Source organism: Saccopteryx leptura, chromosome 9 (assembly GCF_036850995.1).
Source record: "Saccopteryx leptura isolate mSacLep1 chromosome 9, mSacLep1_pri_phased_curated, whole genome shotgun sequence".
Taxonomy (NCBI): domain Eukaryota; kingdom Metazoa; phylum Chordata; class Mammalia; order Chiroptera; family Emballonuridae; genus Saccopteryx; species Saccopteryx leptura.
In genome coordinates this window covers 7,608,772-7,630,799 of record NC_089511.1, presented here as the reverse complement: position 1 = coordinate 7,630,799, position 22,028 = coordinate 7,608,772, and the positions used below count along the sequence as shown (strand labels likewise).

At 46.4% G+C, this 22,028-nt stretch overlaps 1 protein-coding gene across 2 annotated transcripts in view; it reads right to left on the bottom strand.

Annotated features, from left to right (window-relative positions):
* FTO (FTO alpha-ketoglutarate dependent dioxygenase) overlaps window positions 1-22,028 on the bottom strand; it is a 345,609-nt gene that overhangs the window by 269,546 nt on the left and 54,035 nt on the right. The window contains exon 2 of one of the 2 annotated variants that reach the window (XM_066348255.1): window positions 18,284-18,494. The exons of the other annotated variant lie outside the window; for it this stretch is intronic. Within the exon in view, the coding sequence (XP_066204352.1) occupies window positions 18,284-18,400 (117 nt within the window). The 5' untranslated portion in view covers window positions 18,401-18,494. The remainder of the gene's footprint in view (window positions 1-18,283; window positions 18,495-22,028) is intronic. 2 annotated transcript variants of the gene reach the window in all.

Below are 22,028 nucleotides of genomic sequence, written 5' to 3'. Positions count from 1 at the left end.
CACTATGAACAGTATTATGATAATTAAAAGGAAAAAGAAGAAGAATTTGAAAGAAATCAAAAAATTCAGAAAGTCTGGGAGAAAAGACCAAAAGCGCCCACAGGCAGTTGACATGAGTTCTACACTAGATGTGACCTTCCATCTGAGGCCCCGAGCTGTTCTCCAAATAGAGCAACCATGGCTGATTTTCTGGCATCGTGGACTTAGACCAGATCTGAAAAAATGTTAACAATTGCCTAATCGGAAATGAGAGCTTTCTCTAGCTTCAAAGTCAGGAAGCCCTCATCGAATTCCAAGAGCACGGTCAAGTTTTTCTAGGCTGAGGGTGCAGAGGAATCTTTACTCACATCAAGTTCAAACCACAAAGCGACTTAGGGCTCATGACAGCTCTCCGAAACCACAGGCAGGACTTGTTGCTTTTGGAGAACAACCTAGCTCATTAGGGGGAAAAAATAATGCTTTCGCCTGTGTCCTCTGAGGATTTTGTAGCTCTTGAGCTCATGTTGCAGGTCATTACAGCCCTGCCCACTCGTTAGATTACACACAAGGCTATGCCAATGCTAGCATTTCCAAGGCATCTCTCTTCTCCATAAAATTCAATTCAGGCAAAAATATGGTGCACACAGGCCTTGCTCAGAGAATATCTTCATATCTGTGTGTATGTCAGGGAGCATATACGTACTCATATATCTGCGTGTATGGAAATGAGCACACACAAAACACAGGTAATAATGAATAGATATAAGGTGCACAGCTATAAGGAATTTTATAAAGCTTTCATCACCGCAATGTATTACAGCTTCGCAAATGTACTACAGCCCTAAACTACAATAGTTCATTTCCAAAATGAAACTTGGCATGTGATTCGTTTATTCAAACACCTGGTTCTTATTACTGACCCAATATGCTCAAATGGGAAAATACAGTAAGTACAACGCATTTGCACAATTACTGATACAGCCCGGTGTATATCCAGGTAAGAGACACATGCCCCAGGTCTCCCCACGCCCCAGGAGGTAACTGCCCCCATGAGACTAAAGAAGCATCCGGTAACAAGTGTTTGCCAAGAAGACAGGGAAATGGGATAGAGGCTGAGCACGAATTACGTCAATTTTGTACTAAAAGCAGAATAGCAAGTAACCACAAAAGTGAAAAGAACAGGAGGTTAAGAGTAAAAAAAAAAAAAAAAGCAATAATGAAAAATAAAGAATTTACAAACTTTAGCCTGACTAGGCGGTGGCGCAGTGGATAGAGCGTCAGACTGGGATGCAGAGGACCCAGGTTCGAGACCTCGAGGTCGCCAGCTTGAGCACGGGCTCATCTGGTTTGAGCAAAAGCTCACCAGCTTAGACCCACGGTCGCTGGCTCCAGCAAGGGGTCACTCAGTCTGCTGAAGGCCCACGGTCAAGGCACATATGAGAAAGCAATCAATGAACAACTAAGGTGTTGCAACATGCAATGAAAAACAAATAATTGATGCTTCTCATCTCTTTCTGTCCCTGTCTATCCCTCTCTCTGACTCACTCTCTGTCTCTGTAAAAAAAATAAAAATAAATAAATAAAAAAACATAATAAAGGCACTTAAAAAAAAAAAGAATTTACAAACTTTAGTTAAGAATTAAATCTGAGCTCTGGCCAGTTAGACCAGTTGTTTAGTGTCTCCCCGATACGCCAAGGTTATGGGTTCAATCCCAGATCCGGGCACACACAAGAATCAACCAATGACAGCAGGAATGAGTGGAAGAACAAATTGCTGTTTCTCCCTCTCTCTCCTTCTCTGACTCTCTCTCCCTTCCTCCCTCTCTAAAAATCAATCAATCAATAAAAAAACTTAAAGAATTAAACCTGAAAAAGACCCATCAAGTTATAATCTCCCAAACCCAGGAACCTGTACAGTTCAGTCCTGATTCAGCACTCATAGTCCGTAAACGCTCACAGAACATTGCTTCATGGGAAAGAAATGTGGCCCATGTTGCTTCCTGATCTTGACCTCAACCCTGCTCCTCTGAACAAAAGCATGGCATTTCTGAATACCCACAATTTATGGTTCAAGGAATGGGGGAGACTTGAGTGGGACAGGAAGCAAAGGAGCCAGCCCAAGAATTGGCCAAGCACATGGCATCAGCACTGCAAGCCTCTGGGTCTGCTGTGTCCTCGTCCAGTGGCGGTGAATAACGCAGTGTCCTCGGCCAGTCTGAACCTCCCCTCCTCACTGTGCAGACTAGACTCATCTGCCTACTCTCTGATGTTATATGTTTTGGCTTGATTTAACTATAATTTCATTTGACTCACCTAGTCTGCTAGGGTCACACCAAACAGTCTAAGATGAAAGATGTTTATATGATTGTTAAATACACCAGACTTGCAGATGAGACAAAATGTGGGGGGGGGGGGGTAGGGAAGGGGTAGGCTCAAAAGCTTAGGAAAAAAAACTTTTCTTTCACCTGCCAACATAGCATTCATCTCCTCCATTCTAGCCTAACATGACTCCCCTTTCTGTTCACAACGCTAGGGCTCAGATTTAATCTGCTGACACGATGTGAGTCCGCCTGGAATGAACAATCAGGTTTCGCCTCCCGTTGCCCGATTTTCCTTGGGCCAACAGGCACATTTACGCTGAATGTTTCACGTCTGGCACACCCTTAGTTTATCTATGAAATGTGTGGGACTCGATGGCCTCTGTCTAGGGTCACTTCTGGGGTGACGTTATGACCACTGTGCCGCCTCCAACCCCATGAGGTCCCTTTTCACCAGACTTTTCCCTTTGAGCCACACGGTGATGGTGCAGATAGCATGCTCTCCACAGAGAGACGCCGGGTGTCCAGTGCCCTGGAAACCGCAGGTGTGCACTGTCTGTGAGGGTGCCATTTCTAAAGAACCTGCATGCAGTGACAGGCATCCTCTCAGCGGCCTCCCATTCCAGCACGAGGTCAGTAAGGACAGGCTCCAAGTTCATGCTTTCAGAGTCCCACCCCCGACTAGCCCTTCCGCTTGCTCTCATGCACCCCCGCTCTGTTCCTGACCGCTCCCTAAGACCTCACAGTAGCAGAGACTATCCAAGTGGACCCCTGAATGCGCCACAGCCAGAAAGAATCAGGAAGAACAAAGCAGACATTCTAAATGCGTAACTGATGCTTGTGTTTATAAGAAAGCACATTATCTCATAAACTAGATCCCAGATAATCTCTTCTTGAATCCTGTTTCATTCAAGAGCCAGAGTTGAATTTTCTGTTCTCATGGCACTCTGACCTGCTGAGAAGTATGCAGTGCACGCCGCCTGCTGCCTGAATCCACGCTGTGGAAAATGCCTGGAACCGCGGAACCGCAGCTGCGCACTGCCCTGAGGAGCGAGCCGCGGAAGGAACCGCAGCTGCGCACGGCCCCGAGGAGCTCGCGCTCGCCCCGCCCTCCCCCAGCACTCACCAGACTTCAGAAACAGCAGTTTTCTCATTTCTGAACAGTACTCTCACAATCCAACAAACACCTTTTAAAGAAGGTTCATTGTCAAGTGAGAAGGGAAAGAGAAAGACAGGGAAAAAGTGTCTGTGTGTGTTCAGGTGTGTGTCAACTTCCTCATGCAACTCTTCCAACCCCAACACGGCTTTTTCTATCCCAATATGCATTCCAAATCCATCCACTCTGTCTCCTCTGCTACCCCCTGAGGCAAGTCGCTGTCATCTCTCGCCTGCAACACTCCAGTAGCCTCCTCCCCGTCTTCCTCTAGTCCCTGGACTATGGTCCAGCCACCAAAGTCGTCAGAGCAACCTCTTTAAAGAAAAAAACTAGATCACACAGGGAATGTAGTAGTCAATAGTATTGCAACATCTAGGTACGGGGGCAGGTGGGGACTTAAAATATCAGGGGACCACTTTGTAAAGGACATGATTGTCTAACCACGATGCTGTACACCTGAAACTAATACAAAATAATGTTGGATGTCAACTGTAATTGGAAAAATAAAATAACTAGATCAGATCGTCCTTGCTTAAAACTTTCTACCCTTCTTCATGGGCTCCCATGGCACACAGAATACAGTCCAGACTCTTTATCGGGACCCAGCCCACGCCTGTCCTTCCAAGTCACAGCAAGTCTCCCCCCCCCCCTCCCCCCATTCTGTGCTGGTCTTCTTTCTGTCCCTTAAACAACACTCCTCCGCACCTCCCCAGCTTCGCAAGATGGTCTCTTGTTCGTCACTCCGCTCCCTAACCAGCCGGTCCTGGCCATCCTATCCCACACAGCACCCTCACTCCTGTCGCTCTCCACCCGTGCTCTGTGACCTAGTTGTACGTGCTGTCTGTCTGCCTTTCCCTGGACCGTGAGCTCCCTGCAAGCAGAGATCAGTCTGTCTCCCTTTCCTCCTTCACTCAGTAATGATTGTGCGTCTACTTTTGTCCAAGGCACTGTTCTAGTTGCTAGGACTGCGCTGTAGACCAGCCAACAAGGCAGGAATCCCCTTCCTCACGCATTGCCGGCTTCGTCACTGGCTCCCCAGGACAAAATCAACTGATGTGTCTTAAAGGAATGAAAACACTGTCGTGATGTGATCCTTGAGTTTTACTGTGGCTCTTCAATATGCCTTTTAAAAATATTTTCATTAAGTCAATCCAGTTACTAATAATGAATGAGCTCTATTAAGCCTGGCCACACACATATATAAGTATTATATAGTCTACAATGCCAGGGATCACAGCTCTAACACAGGTATGTAGAGCTCAGTGTTACCCAAAGGCTACTTAACGTCTGCCGCTCCCAAAAGAAAAGTAAGAGCAACATTGCTCACCCATCCTACCCTCTTGCACGGGTTCTCTGAATCCCAACCCTCCCCACGTCTCCCCACTCTGCAGTCCCCACCTGGATGGAGGTGACGGGGCTGACCTCACTGACAGGTTTGAAACAGCTCTAATATGTGTAAACACATCTGCAATGTCTGAATTCTCACTTGAACTATGGTTTCCGTTTTTTCCCTTTATTTTGGCTTTGTTTTTTAAGATAAGGAACATCGCTTATCCAGTCAGTGTCTGGCAATAAAACCCACTTGGCAATCTCCTGTTGGGTCTGTCACACCCAATTTAGCACTTGGAGCAATTATTATAAGCAAAGCCCAAAGGTGAAGTCATTTAAGCCTCCTCTCCTTTTTTGCTGGTAGGGTGCCCTGAGTCTCACCCAGAGGAGCCTATCACTGCCAACACCTTGACAGCTCACCTATTTTCAGGTCTGCTGAGGGAGGCCTACTCTCCTTCTGCCAAGTCAAGGAAGAGGGACCCTGGAAAACCACAAACCCGGATCCCTTATTCCGCAACAAAGAAAAAAGAAGTTTGCACTCTTGAAAGTCACCATGTAAGCAATCCACACTACACGTACACACTTACACATACACACTGAGTCTCGTCGGAGAGCTAACCCATACATGGGAAGATACTCGTGGAGCCAAATGGGGCGAGGACCCCTTCAGGGGTCATTTATTTGATGTGTCACATTCATTTCTCTACAGGATGTCACGGAGTTTTCCAAGTGTGTGTATATAGACAGCAAACACACTATTTCAATTTGCAGAGCTCCCCTGAGCAGAATTATATTCTGGAAAATAAAACAAAGATTAAAATCTTTGAGGAAGAGGAAGATACTAACTAAGTAGACTATTCGATCCAATCGCTAGACCAGGTGCTCGGGCTCACCACGCCCTATAAAGCAGAGGCATCTAGCTCGATGTCCGCTCATTACGCTGCCTGTGGAGTTACCTGCTTGGCACAGCTTCCAATACCCAGCCCAGGCCCACCGATTTAGAATCGCCAGGAATAGGGTCTGGACACCAATGTGGGTGTGTCCGTTCTAAAGCCCCTGAGATGAGGTGACCATCAACCACACTTACAAACCGCTGAGCTACAGAACCTAAGAGCTGAACTCCAATACCATCAGAAGGGAGGCGGTAAATGAGCAGAGCAGGTGAATAAAAGCCATAGGAAGTAACTAACGCAGCAGCATGCGTTCAAGTTAACTGAAAGAAAAAATAACTGTCAGACTAATTTGGTCTGCCGCTCTTGATTTTGTGATTTTTGTATGGTCACGCGGCCACTTCCTGAAGCTCGGCACCCACCGCGTCTCATTCATCTCTGCGCCTGGTATTGTGTCTGACGCACGGCAGGTTCAACCAGTGTTTGCTAAATCTCCGATAAAAGTGAGGTGAAATCTCAACTCTCTTCTGACACTATTAGGACAACCGCCAGGGAAAACGCCTCCTCATTCACTCACTCAACCACAAATTCTGACACACCGACTATGTCTGTGTACGGCTCTAAGGATACTGACTCGAATCAGACAGACAAGATTCCTGTCCACGTGGGATTTACATTTGGGGAGGATGGAGGAAGAGACAGGGAATAAACATTCATAAATAAGCCAATTCCATGCCGTGATATTATTCAGCATTAAAAATAGCTGCCTTTAGTCTCACTGGTTGTTAAGCCGCAGTTACTGGTTTCGGAGGCGCTGAAGCAGATTCACTTCATGGAGGCTGAGGGGGAGTGTAGGTGGGGAGGTCCATGCCCTGAGCTGTGCCACTGTCCCAGTTGAATGACCTTGGACAAACCACTTAATCCCATGCCCTGAGCTGTGCCACTGTCCCAGTTGAACGACCTTGGACAAACCACTTAATCCCATGCCCTGAGCTGTGCCACTGTCCCAGTTGAATGACCTTGGACAAACCACTTAATCGAGCTGCAGGAATTAGATTAAATGATCTCTAAGACTGCCTCGCCCTAAGATTTTTATACGCTATTAGTAAAGATGCATTAGCAAAGTTTCACACACTGTGATGGCCATGCCCAACTTAGTGTTCAAACACTTTGAGCTACCGTCCCTCAATTATTATAAACTGAAAATATTTTCCAAGCATTTCATGAGCCCGCCCCTTCCGTGTCCCTGAGGCAAACCACAGACAGGCTCGGATATCCACGCCACGGTGCAGTGGGAACAGGCGCGCCCGCACGAGGTCCTGAAGCTGGCGCTGGCGCTGGCACACAGGCCCCGGGGCAAAGGAAACCAAATATCACGTTCAAGGCGATTAAGGAATCCAGAAATTAGTTACATTCCCTCATTCAACAAACATTAATAAGAGACTGCAGCGAGCCGAGCACTCGTGGGCTCTTCCCGTTAGGACCCTGGGCCAGGGCGGAGATTCTTAACCGGGTGTCAGAGGTTCCATGAACCCCACAACGTTAAATTAGAGGTCACATTTTGAGTGGACGGGCATGTTTCCAGGAGTCCACAGCTTTTACTAAAATCTCAGAAGGGTCAAGGATCCGAACAGAAGACACGACGAATGACACTTTGGGCAAGGCCTTGCTTTTTCTTTTCAGATGAAGCCCAATTATATAAATGAGGAAACGGGTTTACAGACGTGGGGAGCGAAGGCGCAGCCAAGAAGCAGCACGGCAGAAATTTGACCTGTCCTGCCAGCCTCCAACCTCTGTAATTTTTCCTCTGTGTCATGAGCTCTCACACTGTTTTCATCCCTTACAACACATTTTTTTTTTAATGGTGGGGGCTATTTAAAAGAACGAGTCTGCGAAGCCCCACAGACCAAGGACCACCGTCACGTGCTGTCACTGATCTTACATGAAAGGAAGGCACTAGCCCACTGTCTCCCAGAAGCTGCAAGACCCAACACTCCCACATCTCCACCCCACGGGAATGACAGCAGAAGCGCAGGAGCCCAGACGAGGGGTTTCTGACCTCACAGAGCCTCTCCACGCAGAAGCCAAAGCACAGGAATCCTGGGGGCAGCCCGCAGCCCAGGCCAGGGGTCTGGGTAACTTTTATTCCACCCCTTGAACTTGGCAGGTTTGCCGTACATCTCACTTTCCGAACTTTTCCTCCGGGGTGACCTTACATGGCTGTTTCTATTTCACGAGTCATATCAGGACTTTCGTGGAAAGGCACTCTGAACGCCATGGGTCCAGCGTGACAGAGTTGGCAGTACAGAAATACCGCTCACATGTTGTGCTGGAAGAGAAAGAACGTGAGTCTTTGGAATCAGGATTCAGTCGAAAGCCCAGGACTATGATTTAGTAGCTGTGTAGCCTTGGGTAAGTTACTTTACCTCTCTGAATCCTGATTACACAATTTCTAAAACAAGGATAATGATATTTCATATTTTCATAATCAACACACTTTTAGTGAGCGCCTACTTCTGTCAAGCACTGTTGTTCTAGGCTCTCGGGGTAACTTGTGCAGGTAGCAGATGAGGGTCCTTCCTTCATGAAGCTTATTATATTCTAGGTGGAAGAAACAAGTGGCCAAATAAATACAAAAAAAGAAAATAACTTTAATAATACTATCCACCTTGAAATAATAATAGCTAACAATTCTTGAGCATATATCATGTGTCAGAAACTACTAGAGCAGATGAGCATGAACTTATTTAATTTTCACAATGGGGAGACATAATATTATTATATCCATTTTATAGAGGAGAAAACTGAAACCTTCAAAGGCTAAGGAACTGGCCCGAAGTCACACAGCCGGTAAGTCATAGGGCCAAGATCGAAACCCAAACAATCTGCCAACAGCACCTCACTGTGCACTGCGTCACATGACTTAGTTAATATAAAATTATTGACACCCCCAGAGAGGCTGCTGTTGGTGGGCTGGTCAGGGAGGCTGCACCAGGCAGGGAAGACACAGGGCCCGAGGGGAGGCCAGGCCCTGAATAAAGATCTGGGGAGAGAGTTCCAAGCAGAAAGAAGAGCTGGTACAAAGGCCCCGAGGAAGAACCCGCCTGGTGGCTTTCGGGGACAGAAAGAAGGCCAGCGTGCGCGGAGCGCGGCAGACAGGCTGGGGAGGAAGTGGAGGTGGAGGTGGGTGAGCTCTCGTGGGGAGCAGAGCCTCCTCAGCCAGGGCACCAGGATTCTGTCCTGTGCACGACGCAGAGTCACAGAAGGGTCTTAAGTAGGGAGGTGCCATGAAAACTGTCGATTTACTGCTTTAAGTTACGAGTCCATCGATGGGTGGGGGCTGTGTGATGTTAGGCGGGGAGCTGAAGCAGCGAGACCTGCTTGGGGTTGCAGAAGTCCCGGCCACAGACAACAGTGACCTGGCCGGCACTGTCGTCCCAGAGGTGGAGAGAAGTGCACAGGCCTCGGGGACATCAGCGTCACCGCGAGGATTAGATGAGGGTGGACAAAACACCTCTAACACGGTATCTGGCACAGAACATGCACTGACAAACAGTGACGACCTTGCCTGGCCTGTGGTGGCGCAGGGGATAAAGTGTCGACCTGGAACACTGAGGTTGCCGGTTCAAAACCCTGGGCTTGCCTGGTCAGGACACATATGGGAGTTGATGCTTCCTGTTTCCCCCCCCACCCCCACCCCCTTCTCTTTCTCTGTCTCTCTCTAAAATAAGTAAATTAAAAAAAAAAAAAATCAAACAGTAATGACCTTCCCTAACATTAATTAATAAGAAGCTTGGGATGGGAGTAAAACTATAAATCATACCCCAAGATGACTAAGCCTCTCTGACAAGCCCCGCCCCAATTTCTCCAAAGAAGCCCGGAGCTCAGAGAGTACACTGGGAATGCACCAAATTCAAAACACAATGGAGGATTGATCTATTAAAGGAGCTGGACTGTTAAATTAAACCCGGTTCTGTCTGCCAAGCCTCAGCACAAAGGGATCAGTCTTCTTCAACAATAAAGACGAGTTAAGAGGAGACTCGGGTTACACAATCTCCTCCTCTTCACCGTGAGGCACTTAGATGGAATTTTTTTTTTAATAGAAAAGACAAACTCTTGAGTAAATGTAATAATTGTTTCAATAATGGGCCCCAACCACCCAAGAAGTTAAAAAAAAAGAAAGAAAAGAAACTGGAAAATTGGGATTCTTCTGTTACACGATCGTTAATTGCCGCCTGGAGTCCAGGCTGTATTCACAGCCGAGACGGACGGAGCCGCTGGGGGACTCAGACAGCCTTGTAGCGATTCTGGAATCAGAAGGAAGGTTGCCTTTCAAATATTAAAAACAATAAATAAGTGAACTAATAAAACAATCAGAAGCTTGTAAATAAGGCCAACTTCCTGAAATAATTCTCACATGTGGCCCCAAACAAGGTCTTCTTCCTGACGCCTTCCCTCGCCGATGTCCCAAACAGGGGGTCCTATGGTGATGTCGCCGTCTCACAAATAGCACTCATCACTTTTTTTTTTCTCATAACAGTGACAGAAACAAAACCACAATCAATGTGAACATGAATCCTCAGCGAGAGAAAAAAAAACAAAACAAAATCAAGCCCCAGGAATTAAAGCCTCCGCAGAGAGCAAGCCTCGAACAGAGAGGGGGTTTCTCCCCTGGGTCCCCTCCCTCAGGGGTCCCGAGGGAAGAGGAGACTGGCCTCAGAGACATCGCCAATAAAACCTCGTATTCCATCTTCCTAATTACCCCACGAGATCAACACTATTTTCATCATAATGCTATTATTTGTCTTTTTTTTTTTTTCTCACCGTGATGACATTTAGACTAATAACTCAAAAGAATGGTGGGCAAAACTGCAGGAGCACAAATCTAGTCACGGTATTCTTTACCACCCTGTATTCCAGGAAAAAAAGAGGGGAAAAACGAAAAAAGTCAGTGTCCTAACTTTTTACTGTTATTATAATTATTATTAACGTTATTAAGTCTTGGATGTTAAGTAGGTGTCTCTTTACAATTGTGTGCAACAGAATGGTAAGTATATGGAAAGTACTTCTGCTAAATCCCAAAGCAGAATGGTTGTCCCAAGAAGACCACACTTGGGCGACTGAGTTGTGGACTGAACTGAACTACTCACTTTTTTCACGGAACTCCATTCTTGCTTGAGAAGATGACTAACCAACCAACAGGGTCCATCATATTATGATATTTAGCAGATGTGTCCACAAAAATTAATGAAGTGAGCCTGTCGCTTCAACTGATTCTATTTGCTGCCGGTGATAAAACTTGTTTTCAAGCCGAAACTTAGAATTATGGAAAATTATTTGCTGCCTTGCACTGGACCGGTTCCAAATACTTCATGACTTTTCCTGACAAGCTCAGTGGTGGTATTAATGAATGTGAATGTTGACCCTATAGAATAAAACGTGTCCACATTTGGAAAGATGTGTCTAACTCAGGGAACTAACAATTTTCCGAATGACTAAAAAAGCACGGCATTACGAAATCATGCGTGAGTACGATGAGATCCATTCAAAGGGCAAAAACAGATCACGAGATAATGATACAGCCCAGGGGGAAAGGACAGTGATACAGTTTCCGAATCTACACTGCCTCGAGACCCTTACGAAACAGCGACTTGTCGAATTTTGGTGTAATATCAAAGACGATCTTACATTGCACAGCTGAAGAAGCAGTCAGGACGCTCTCGTCTCCGTGTCTAGGTGAGGCTGGGTTTTGCTCGTGTGCTTCAACCAAACCAGCACATTGCAACAACTCAATGCCAAAGTAAGGACAAGAAGCCAGCGTCTGTTAAGCCAGACGTGAGAGAGATTTGCAAAAATGTAAAACAATGCCACTCTTCTTGTTCTTCCTTTATTTATTTAGTTTGCATTGGAAGTGGTTACTTTCTGCAAAAATATTTGTTAGCGCATGGTCAAATTTTTTTTTTTTTTTTTTGCTATTTTTTAAACGGCTTCATGGATATTTAAAAATATTCCTCAATTTTAGTTCCTAATATGATAAATATCAGTAGCTACAGCCCATAGAAACAAAAGCTTTTGTGGGGTCCTCCCCCATTTTCAGCAGTGGAAGTATAAAAGGACCCGGCAGCCCACAAGCCGAGAATTTTGGTTTCATGCAAATAAAAGATCGCTGCTTCTTCACACACACACCCTGGGCAAACAGAAAGCGGAGGGAAGACACAAGCTGAATTTCCCTGGACTCTGCTGTGTAATCTACTTAAGGCCCTTGGGCCTTGCTCATTTGCCTGCCTGATTTACTCTGAGTCCTTTCTTCCTCCTCCTCCTCTCTGGCAAGAAACCACAGACGAATTCCACTGGTATTTCACAAGCCACTCTTGAGCAAACGGCGCTGCAGGGGTGGAGACGGGGGGCTCAGCCAGCCCGGCAAACGGGGGATAAGGAGCTCAACGCCGGGCTTTTCCAGCCAAGGGCCCCTTTCAAGCACTAAGTCCACAAAACACAGCATTAGCTGGCTCAAAGCAAACAGCGAATTTGTCCTTTCACTGAAAATGAAAAGGGCACCGTCACACAGCCGGTGGATGGCTTCAGCCCCCACACTGACCCTCCACCGTCCTCTCCTCCCCACCCCCAGCAAGTAAACATCTAAACCATGAAGAATTAACAAGCCAATCAAATCCATAACAAATATTTATACTGTCTACATGAAAAGAGAGGGTATACCATCATAAAGAGAAGACTAACAATACAGGTAATAAAAGAAATGCCTGAGTAAACAGGGCTATAGAAGTGTGAAGGAAGGAGGGGGAAACCGTGCACCAACGTGACCAAGGGCGAGAATACACGGGAAGAAAGTAGAACATTAAACACAAGTAGTAAGGGTAGCAAAGCTTAAAGACTTAGTGAAGGACAAAACACGCTCAGACATCAGCAGTAGACCTTTGGCTAAAACTCGGTTTCTATGGGGGGCGGGGAGGATGGAAGTTAACGCTAGGATGACAGAGTGGACCCGGACGATAGAGTGGTCCCCAATGACAGAGTGGACTCAGATAACAGAGTGGACCCAGATAACAGAGTGGACCCAGATAATAGAGTGGACCCCAATGACAGAGTGGACCCAGATAACAGAGTGGACCCAGATAATAGAGTGGACCCCAATGACAGAGTGGACCCAGATAACAGAGTGGACCCAGATAATAGAGTGGACCCCAATGACAGAGTGGACCCAGATAACAGAGTGGACCCAGATAATAGAGTGGACCCCAAGGACAGAGACCCTGACAGTCAAGTGAAGTAGTCTAGTGGCCCCAACCTTTTTTGGGCCACGGACCGGTTTAATGTCAGAAAATATTTTCACGGACGGCCTTTAGGGTGGGACACATAAATGTATCACGTGACCGAGACAAGCGTCAAGAGTGAGTCTTAGACGGATGTAACAGAGGGAATCTGGTCATTTTTTAAAAATAAAACATCATTCAGACTTAAATATAAATAAAACGGAAATAATGTAAGTTATTTATTCTTTCTCTGCGGACCAGTACTAAATGGCCCACGGACCACTACTTGGTCCGTGGACCAGGGATTGGGGACCACTGGTCTGGATCCTCTCCTGAAGGAGGAGCCACAACAGGCTTCTGAGAAGGACAGGGACACAATGGAAGCATGCTAGATTTTATTTTCTGCTTTGTTTTCAAACATGAGTGTATTAATAATATAATTGAGTTAAAAAAGAAAAGAAAGAAACAAGAGTAGAGGCTGGGGTCGGGGGGCAGAAAGGAGACCGCTGACAAGCCCAGGCAGACAGTAGCCGGGGCCTGAATAGGAGGCGGCAATGGAGAGAGGAAGAATCAAGAGCTACCACCCTAAGGTAGATAGAACCTAACACGGTGTGCCATGATTATAAAAGAAAAAAGGTAACACCACACATAGAAAGAAGTCCAGGTCATCAACAACACATCGACTGAGGGTCCACTAGGCTGGTTGCTGTGCCAGGCAGCAAATGAAATACCGAGTCAGAGGTCAAGATATGTGATTTTGGACATCCTGAGAGAGAGGAAAGTGGGTATGATGGATGGGCACTCAGCCCTATTGTTGTGCTTTCCTATGCTGCAGAGGATGGAAAGTTTAAAACTACATTTCCCATACTGCTCTGCAACTAGGGTTCTGCGTAAGAAATTGGCTCTACCAATGAAATGGCCCCATGTGAGCCAGAGAAGGCAGAAATTAAATGGAGGTCATCTTCTTGCTGTTTTGACTTTTTCTGTAGGCAGCGCAGTCATGGAAACAGTGGAGATCTCTGTAACAGCGTTCCAGGATCTGGTCATCAGCTTTGAGGTTATGGAATGTCTGTTGTAACAGTGGTAACTTGCTATTCCCCGAATGCAGCTACAGTGGTATGTTATTGAAAACCAGCAGTCTAGTAATGGTTCCTGATGCCCGGCCCTCTTGAGTGCAGTGGATGAGCAGTCCACCTGGCAAGCCAAGCAGTATATCGTTTCAGAAGTCCACCTCTGGCGGCTCAGCCATGAGCCCATTTCTCTGGTCCAAGAATGTATTTCCCCATCTGGCATAGTTTGTTTCCTCCAGCTAAATCCAGACAGACATATAAGTGGGTTTAAATAAAGGCAGAACAACCAAGTGAAAGTATTTGATACAAAGTTTAAAGAACTGAACAAAAACCTGAAAACAAAATTTCCACAACTCAGAATCAACAAAGGAAAACCCTCTTAGATTTCTTAAGTAATTGTAACGACATCTCACATTTATCTGGAGCTTTAAATATGTGCAAAGGCATTCTGAAGAATTCTTACTTCATTCTACCTGGCACAGGAGACCGAAAGGGTGGGTAGCGCGACCTCCACTTCAAGCACCGTGACAACAAAGACAGAGAAGGTGCAGGAGCGGCTGAAGGTCACAGAGGGTCAGTCAGCGGTCCAACTAAAGTATTTCCTGCTTTAAACCCATTTTCCCCTGTTTGGTCCTCGGTCCATTTAACGCTAACCATGTTCTAAAGTAAACGTTAAAGTTGTTGTTGTAGAAATACTAGGAGCCTAAGATGGCTTGGAAAGCCACAAAGAATTAAATGGGGCCTCACTCGCAACCATAGAAAAAAGAACAATCCCATGTGTAATTTTGTGCTCCGACTCTAAGCGACAGTGTGGGGCCTGTGGCATGCCCCTGGTCCCGTGACACTTCCCAACACACACAGCCTTGAGTAGCAACTGTCGTCCAATTATTGGGGCGGCTACTCATTTATTTTTCTATCATTCCAAGAGTTGGAAAATTAACAGCACCATGTTTACCAACCTTCACCCGGCCATTACCAAGAAGCTCCAAAATGTTTGTGTTCCACACCAGCCCAGGTTGAAGAAGCTCAAGAGCGAGTTAATATAAACCTGTTCTGAACGGCCGTGCAGAAAGTAGCCCTGCTAAGACAGAGGTTAAGCTTTTGACCTTCCCAACTTTTTCCGCAGAATGTACGATCCATCACGTACAAAAGTGCAGTGGAGATGTGAGATCTTGGTAAGTACCCCTGTTAGTGAGAAATCCTGCTAATTATTACACCAAATAAGCACAGTTAACAGGCCATGGCCACCGGAGGGGCATGTTTCGGGGCATTAAAGAGCTGCCTAGGGTGGAGATGAATATATTACACTATGCCCTCTGCCAATAAAACAATTTCCCTGACACCTAGAAATCCAGTTGGCTGGAGCCAGGAAGAGCATTCCGGGGCTCGGCTGTGAGCAGGACGGACCTTCAGTGCCACCTACTGACTGGCACGTTTTAACTTTCTGAGTTAGGGTGATGGACACTATCTTTAGCCACCGCCTGGAAGTCAGAAAAGGAAAACAGAGACCAGAGAAGCAGAATTTTGAGGGCTGCCCAGACTTAAATACTTTTAAAAACACATATATTTTCTTTTTTTCTTTTCACTTCTGCATTCCTAAGTCACCACGAAACAGGTGTGTCTCAACATAAACTCCTCTAAAACCAAATCAAAGGCTCAAATCATCAGTTGCATCCCGGAAATATATTTTTATTTTGCCAGTCATCTTCTGGTGGAAAATGTTCTTCAAAAATATAAACCTCAAAGTGTCCAAGGTAGAAAAAGATAACAGAGGTGTGGCATATTAAGACTTAAGTAGAAAGAAAGAAAGACTTTGAATCCAGAAGACAGATTATGAAAATTTCTAAACTGTACAGAATATATTAGCATGACGCCAATGGTTTAAAAAGTAGGACAACTTACCCATCTATCATGAGGTATCTGACAGTAACTTTGAGAAGCTCTGCTTCACCCTTTGAACCAGACTCACTTTTCCCCTGAGGGCTGTTTCCAGGCCACTGATTCTAACACTGCATCAGACAGGGACACTGAACATTCCACACAAGGTTGGTGTATTCCCCAAATGCCACCCATGCCAAAGAAATTCATGTCTTTCTCAGGCTCATGGTTTAGGGAAGACAGCTGGCCTAACTTGCTGCAGAGACAGCAAGCAAGGTCACTCCTTTGTAGAATTTACATTCTAATGAAGGAAGACAGACAAAAAATGGATACTAGAACAGATGACAGTCAAGTGACATAGAGAAAAATAAAACATAATAAAAGGAATAGAGAGCGCCAATAGGCAATGAGATAGTGTGATTTTAGAGCAATCGGAGAAAGCCTCTTGAGAAAGCAATGCATAAATAGAGGCCTAAAGGAAGTGAGGGAACCAGCCATGCAAATATCTGGGGGGAGGAAGCTCTGAGAGAGAATAGCAAGTGCAAAGGGCCTGTGGCAGGAAGCACTTGCTTAGCTTGAGGAACAGAAGAGAGGCCAGTCTGGGTGGGTTAGAAGGAAGGAGAAGTAGCCTAGTAGGAGAGGAAGTCAGAGAGGATGTTGGGTGACAGATCAGATAGAAAACCAGAAGGGATTTTTTTAACTAGCTTTATTGAGATATAGTTTATAGGCCGCACAATTTGCCCTTTTAAAGTGTACAGACCCGAGTGTATAGTCACAGAGTTATGTGATCATCACAACTTAATTGGAAGACATCTGTGTTACGACGAAAAGAAGCTCTGTCCCCGTTAGTAATTAGTAGTCACACCGCATCCCTCTCTCCCCAGCTTCTGACAACCACTAATCTACAGCACTTTCTGTCCCTGTAGTTTGTTCATTCCGGGCAGGGAATGATTTCTCAGCAGTCCCTGGGAATACTCGGGAAATCTTGGGAAGTCAGAAAATCCAACCTACAAACGAATTTCGCATGTGACAACATTTTATAAATACTCAGTGGAGCAGCTTACGGAGCAGATAGAAGGCTACAGCTTAATAACACCTAAGTAAACATCTTTTCATTTCAATTCTGCAGTTTTATGTCTGAAATTTGGAATCAACATATGGCCTTCAGGTCTCTTCCACGGGGCCAGGAGTGGCAGCTGCTGAGCCCTGGCCAGGGGAAGGGGAACAGGAGTCAGGAGGGCTACTTCTGGGTCCGCTCCCCGCAGAACCGCTAACCACATCGCTGCCGGCCCCGCCCCGGCCAGGGGAAGGGGAACAGAGTCAGGAGGGCTCCTTCTGGGTCCGCTCCCCGCAAAACCGCTAACCACATCGCTGCCGGCCCCACCCCTGCTGAGCCCTGGCCAGGGGGACGGGAACAGGAGTCAGGAGGGCTACTTCTGGGTCTGCTCCCCACCACGGGGCCAGGAGTGGCAGCTGCTGAGCCCTGGCCAGGGGAGCGGGAACAGGAGTCAGGAGGGCTACTTCTGGGTCCGCTCCCCGCAGAACCGCTAACCACATCGCTGCCGGCCCCGCCCCTGCTGACTGGCTGGGAGCAGACAGCCTAAGGCCACCTTGCATTACTTACGAGGCAGAGCCTCCTTCAGCTTGCGGCCCTAAATAAATGCACGAAGGAAGCCGTCCCACCAACCTGTTCACCTACTTATTGCTATTTTGTAAGCAGAAAATAAATTTTTATTATGTTCAAGCCATGGTACAGTATTTTGATAATGCTTTTTGTTACAACAATGACCTACCCAATTGATATAAGCCCACAGGGCTAGAAACAATGCCTACAGGGTCTCATAGATAAATGGTCCCAATTAATGATTTACACCTCCTTTTTTTTTTTTAATTTGTGCAATTACTAATGAAAGCAATAGCTAACACTGTATAGCGGTTACTATGTCCAAGGTCTGGCGATAAATGTTTTGCATAAATTAACTCATTTGATCCCCATGATAACCCTTGGTGGTAATTGCTATAATTATCTTCATTTGATAGATAATGAAACTGCGGTACAGAGAAATTAGCCTTCCCAGAGTTACATAACTTGTACGTGGCAGAGCCGGGACTCAGGACCAAGCAGTGAGAATGTGGCACCCATCCCTTAGTCACTGTGCCATAACTGTGGACAAAGAGATAAACACTCCAATTCCAAAGGAGCTTGGACCAATAGAATGTTCAACACGACCTCCCCCCCGTTTGTCACGTACAAGGTCATCACTGACCTTGAAGAGAACGTCTGGGAACGCAGGACAGTTCTGACGGGCTCTTCCTAAAGCCCAAATTTAAAAAGGCATCCACTGCACATGTGGGCACATGGGTCCGAAAGTCAGTGGAGTTATATACCCACCTCCACGAAAATGCAAATGTCTCTGAAAGCAGCTAATGAGTAAGTCTGTACTTTTCCAAAGAAGCACGAATTAACTTCGCTGTGGGTCTGAAAGGGCTGAGCATCAGCAGAGGACATCCAGAACAAACAGCCATGTGCTGGCGGTCGCCAGGGGTGACAGGACCAAATGCACACTCGAGGAGGAATTTCAAATGCCGTCGTGAACACTTTCCTGATTCAAAGTAAACAAAGAAACAAGGCAAGTTTTGACATGGACAAGACATTTGAGATCATAAAAAAGCAGCAGCCTCAGGTCTAAAGGAACTGCACGTTTCAGGGGACTCAGAAACCACCCCCAAAAGGACTCTGTGCTTATGAGCCAAACAGAGGCCATCTCTGTACTTAGGGAGCTGCCTGTCCCTTCCAGCAAGGTCCTGCCACACAGAGCTGCCCCTCAGTGCAACAGCTGGAGAATTTACCAGAAGCATGAGATTCCCTTGGTAACATCCACTAGGATAAAAAAAAATAACTGCTGTACCTTCCACCTGACAAGGAACCACAACCCCACTGGCCAGGGTGATCCCTGAAGGTAGAACTTACCGAGTCAAGTGGCACTGACCTATATTCTGTGCCAGGTACTGTACTGAGAATGTTAACCTTGATTATCCTTCTAACTGCAGAGACATTAAAATCAGAACCCAATCTGGCAACTAACAAAGAAGGTGGGCAGCTAGGGAAACAGTCAAAATGCGAGCGGCCCCTTTTGAGAGAGGAGCCCCGTGGAGGAGAGAGGACGGGAGGACGCCGGGACTCAGACCACTTCAGAGAAGACAGGAAGGTGGCTGTGACCTCACAGGTGCGAAAGGAAATCCCAAATGTGGGAGACGTCAAGAGTCGCTGGGCCTCTACCTGAATGTTACTCTGTGTGCCCCGGCCTGTCCTGGGTCTCGTGGCTGACAGAAAAGGAGCTTACAGCTAACGTCATCATGAATAGCAACTAACAGCAGTTGAGCATGGCCTGTATTCACTCGCGTAAACCTCAAGTCCACCCCAGGAACAATCGGCCAGAATTTCCAGACACAGGGGAAAATATATGTCCTATAACAATAGAAAGACAAAACTTTTATAGGAAACTGTTATTTTTGAATGATTCCGGGGGATTCTGTATATACTTAGGGCCAGGAAACAATTTATCCCTTTACTATTAATTTAAATATTTCAAAATATTCTCAGAACCTGACTTGTAAATGTTATGAAACCGAACCTGCAAAAGGAGTAAGTTGAATGCGTCATTATATCACAATAACCCCAGGAAAATTACTTTCCTTGATGTGACATTAAAATCAAGGAGTCCCGCGGGCTTAATAATGACACCTTTAAAAGGAGCCCCTTCTGTTTAAAAAAAATAAAAGCCATAAAGTGAGTCTTGCTCAAAAGTAGCATTGAAAAGAGAGAGAGAGAGAGAGAGAGAGAGAGAGAGACATCAGATTAATAGGAAGTTTCACCAGCAAAAGATTCAACATCAAACCCACTGCTATGGCTAAGAAAATAATTCGAAAGAGTGTCAAAATTAGTCTTCACATTTATACATACTAAGAACAAAAGAGTTCCGATCTTTAAGGTCAGATTAAGGTAATAGCCTGGATTGAGCCATCCATCAGGTAAAATAAATGCTTCTGGACAGAGCCTAGACTAAACAGGGCCAAGAATTCCTAAGAAAAACAGCACTTATAACAGCGAAGGTCAGCAGAGAGGCCTGACCCAGTGGGGACATGCCCTGTAGCGGCCGGTCGAGAAGGCTACCCTGCAAATTCTCATCAGACACTTAATCAATATCATGCCTTAGGACCCGAACGCCCACGATAACATCAATATCACCTTTACTTTAAGCGGCTGGAGGAACAATGCGAGCACCTTGTTCCTTACAAGTCGGTCCTGGAAACCCCGGCTCACGGTGTGCACATCTTCCCTTTTCTGCCTTGAGGGGACACATCTGTCGCCTTGAAGGGACGGACGGATCTGTGTGGGCGTGGGGCGGTCTGGCACTGCTCCCCACGGGCAGCAAAGGCGAAGGAACGACACCTTAACTCAGGAAAGCTGGGGCCTCAAAAGTCATCACAGCCTAAGGAACAACATGAACGGATGGGCTGCAAGGCTTAAAACCAATGACTCTCCAAATCGGTGGCTCCAGCCCTGGCCTGCAGATCCTCCCCGCCCAGCAGCCGAACTGAGGCCCCTTGGATGCCAGACGGAGGCGTGAGTGTCTGAGCGGAAACCCTGACGTCACACCCACAACTGCTCCTTCCTCAGTCTTCTGACCTCCGTAAAACGATCATCGTTTGGTCCATTAGGTGAAACATGCACGTTACTCTTGATTCCTCTTTTCTTTCTGAAACGCTTTCAAAAAACCTGCTGGCTCTGCCTCTAAGATATATCTGAAATCCTTCCCATGTCTCCGCCATCATAATCACGCCCTGGGCCGAACCACTGGCCTTTCCCGCCTCCCCATCTTCCTCCCTAACCTCCTCTGGCCCTCCAGTATCCCCCACGCACAGCCAGAGTGATCTTCGTAAGACGCAAACCAGATGAGGTCATTCCACACACGCTCTGTCCGGCTGAAAGCCCTCCAGGGGGTCCTCATCAAGCTGGGAATAAAACCTAAATCTTTGCCACTGCATAAAGACCCTACCGTGATCCTAGCTTCCTTCCTTCTCCCTTTGGTCTCTTTTCCCTTAAATTCTGGCCACTGGCCTCTGTTCCTCCCGCAGGCAAAGATCATTAGCAGCTCCGTTCGAATCTCTCATCAAAACCCGCCTCCGCCCATCAGTCATTATCCAACCTCACTGTTTATCATTATTAGACATGGTCTTATTTTCCTATTATCTTAACCCTTTGAGTAGTACAAACATTCATGTACGTCCTCGTCCCTCCTGACCACCCAGGATCGTACATGTGTAAGGCAACAGGAAAATAAGGAAAATGTATGTTCTTCTTGTTTCCAAAAATTGATTATCAAACAGACACCATTTTAAGTTCATAAAACTGTAACTGGAACTAATTTCATTTAAGAAACTCACTCCTGGGGGTCAGCGAGCATGAAAAACACTCACTACTCAAAGGGTTAAATATGGTTTACGTGAGTCCTGCCTTTCTTCCGCTAACAGAAATGTCAGCCTCCATGGGGGGGAGGGGCTTTGGTCTGTGTCCCCAGAGTACTGGACAGCACTGAGCACGTAACAGGCCTCAGTGAATGTCTGCTGAATGAATACGTGGGCAGCCCCTGGAAACCTGTCATTGATGACCTATGAGCTAAAAGTACCAGCAACATGCTTTCTCTCAGTCATCTGGTCGGAGAGAGAATTTAAGAACAGACAAACCTCTGAATTGCCCTGAGTGGGATCAAGCATTTCTAACATTTTGCTTTTGAAAAGAGCGAAATGATCAAGAGGACGGGCAGGAAGAAGTGAATTCTCCATTGTGCATGCGTTCTCTGCTCCACTTCTGAGCAGCAAATGAAGAGAGGGGACGTTCACGTGATGTCTCAAGTCACCAAGACCACAGAAGCCTCTACCAGTGAGTTCAGTCCTCCCTTTCCCCATCTGTCCGTCAGCCCCACAGACACACACAGACACACTCACACGCCCCTTCTCATCTATCTCACACATAGTTGTCCACAGGCTTGGCACACTCTTCTGGCTCAATGACTTCCCTCCACCCATCAGGAATGTCTACAAGTCTCACCTCTGGATAAAATCTTCTCGGCCTC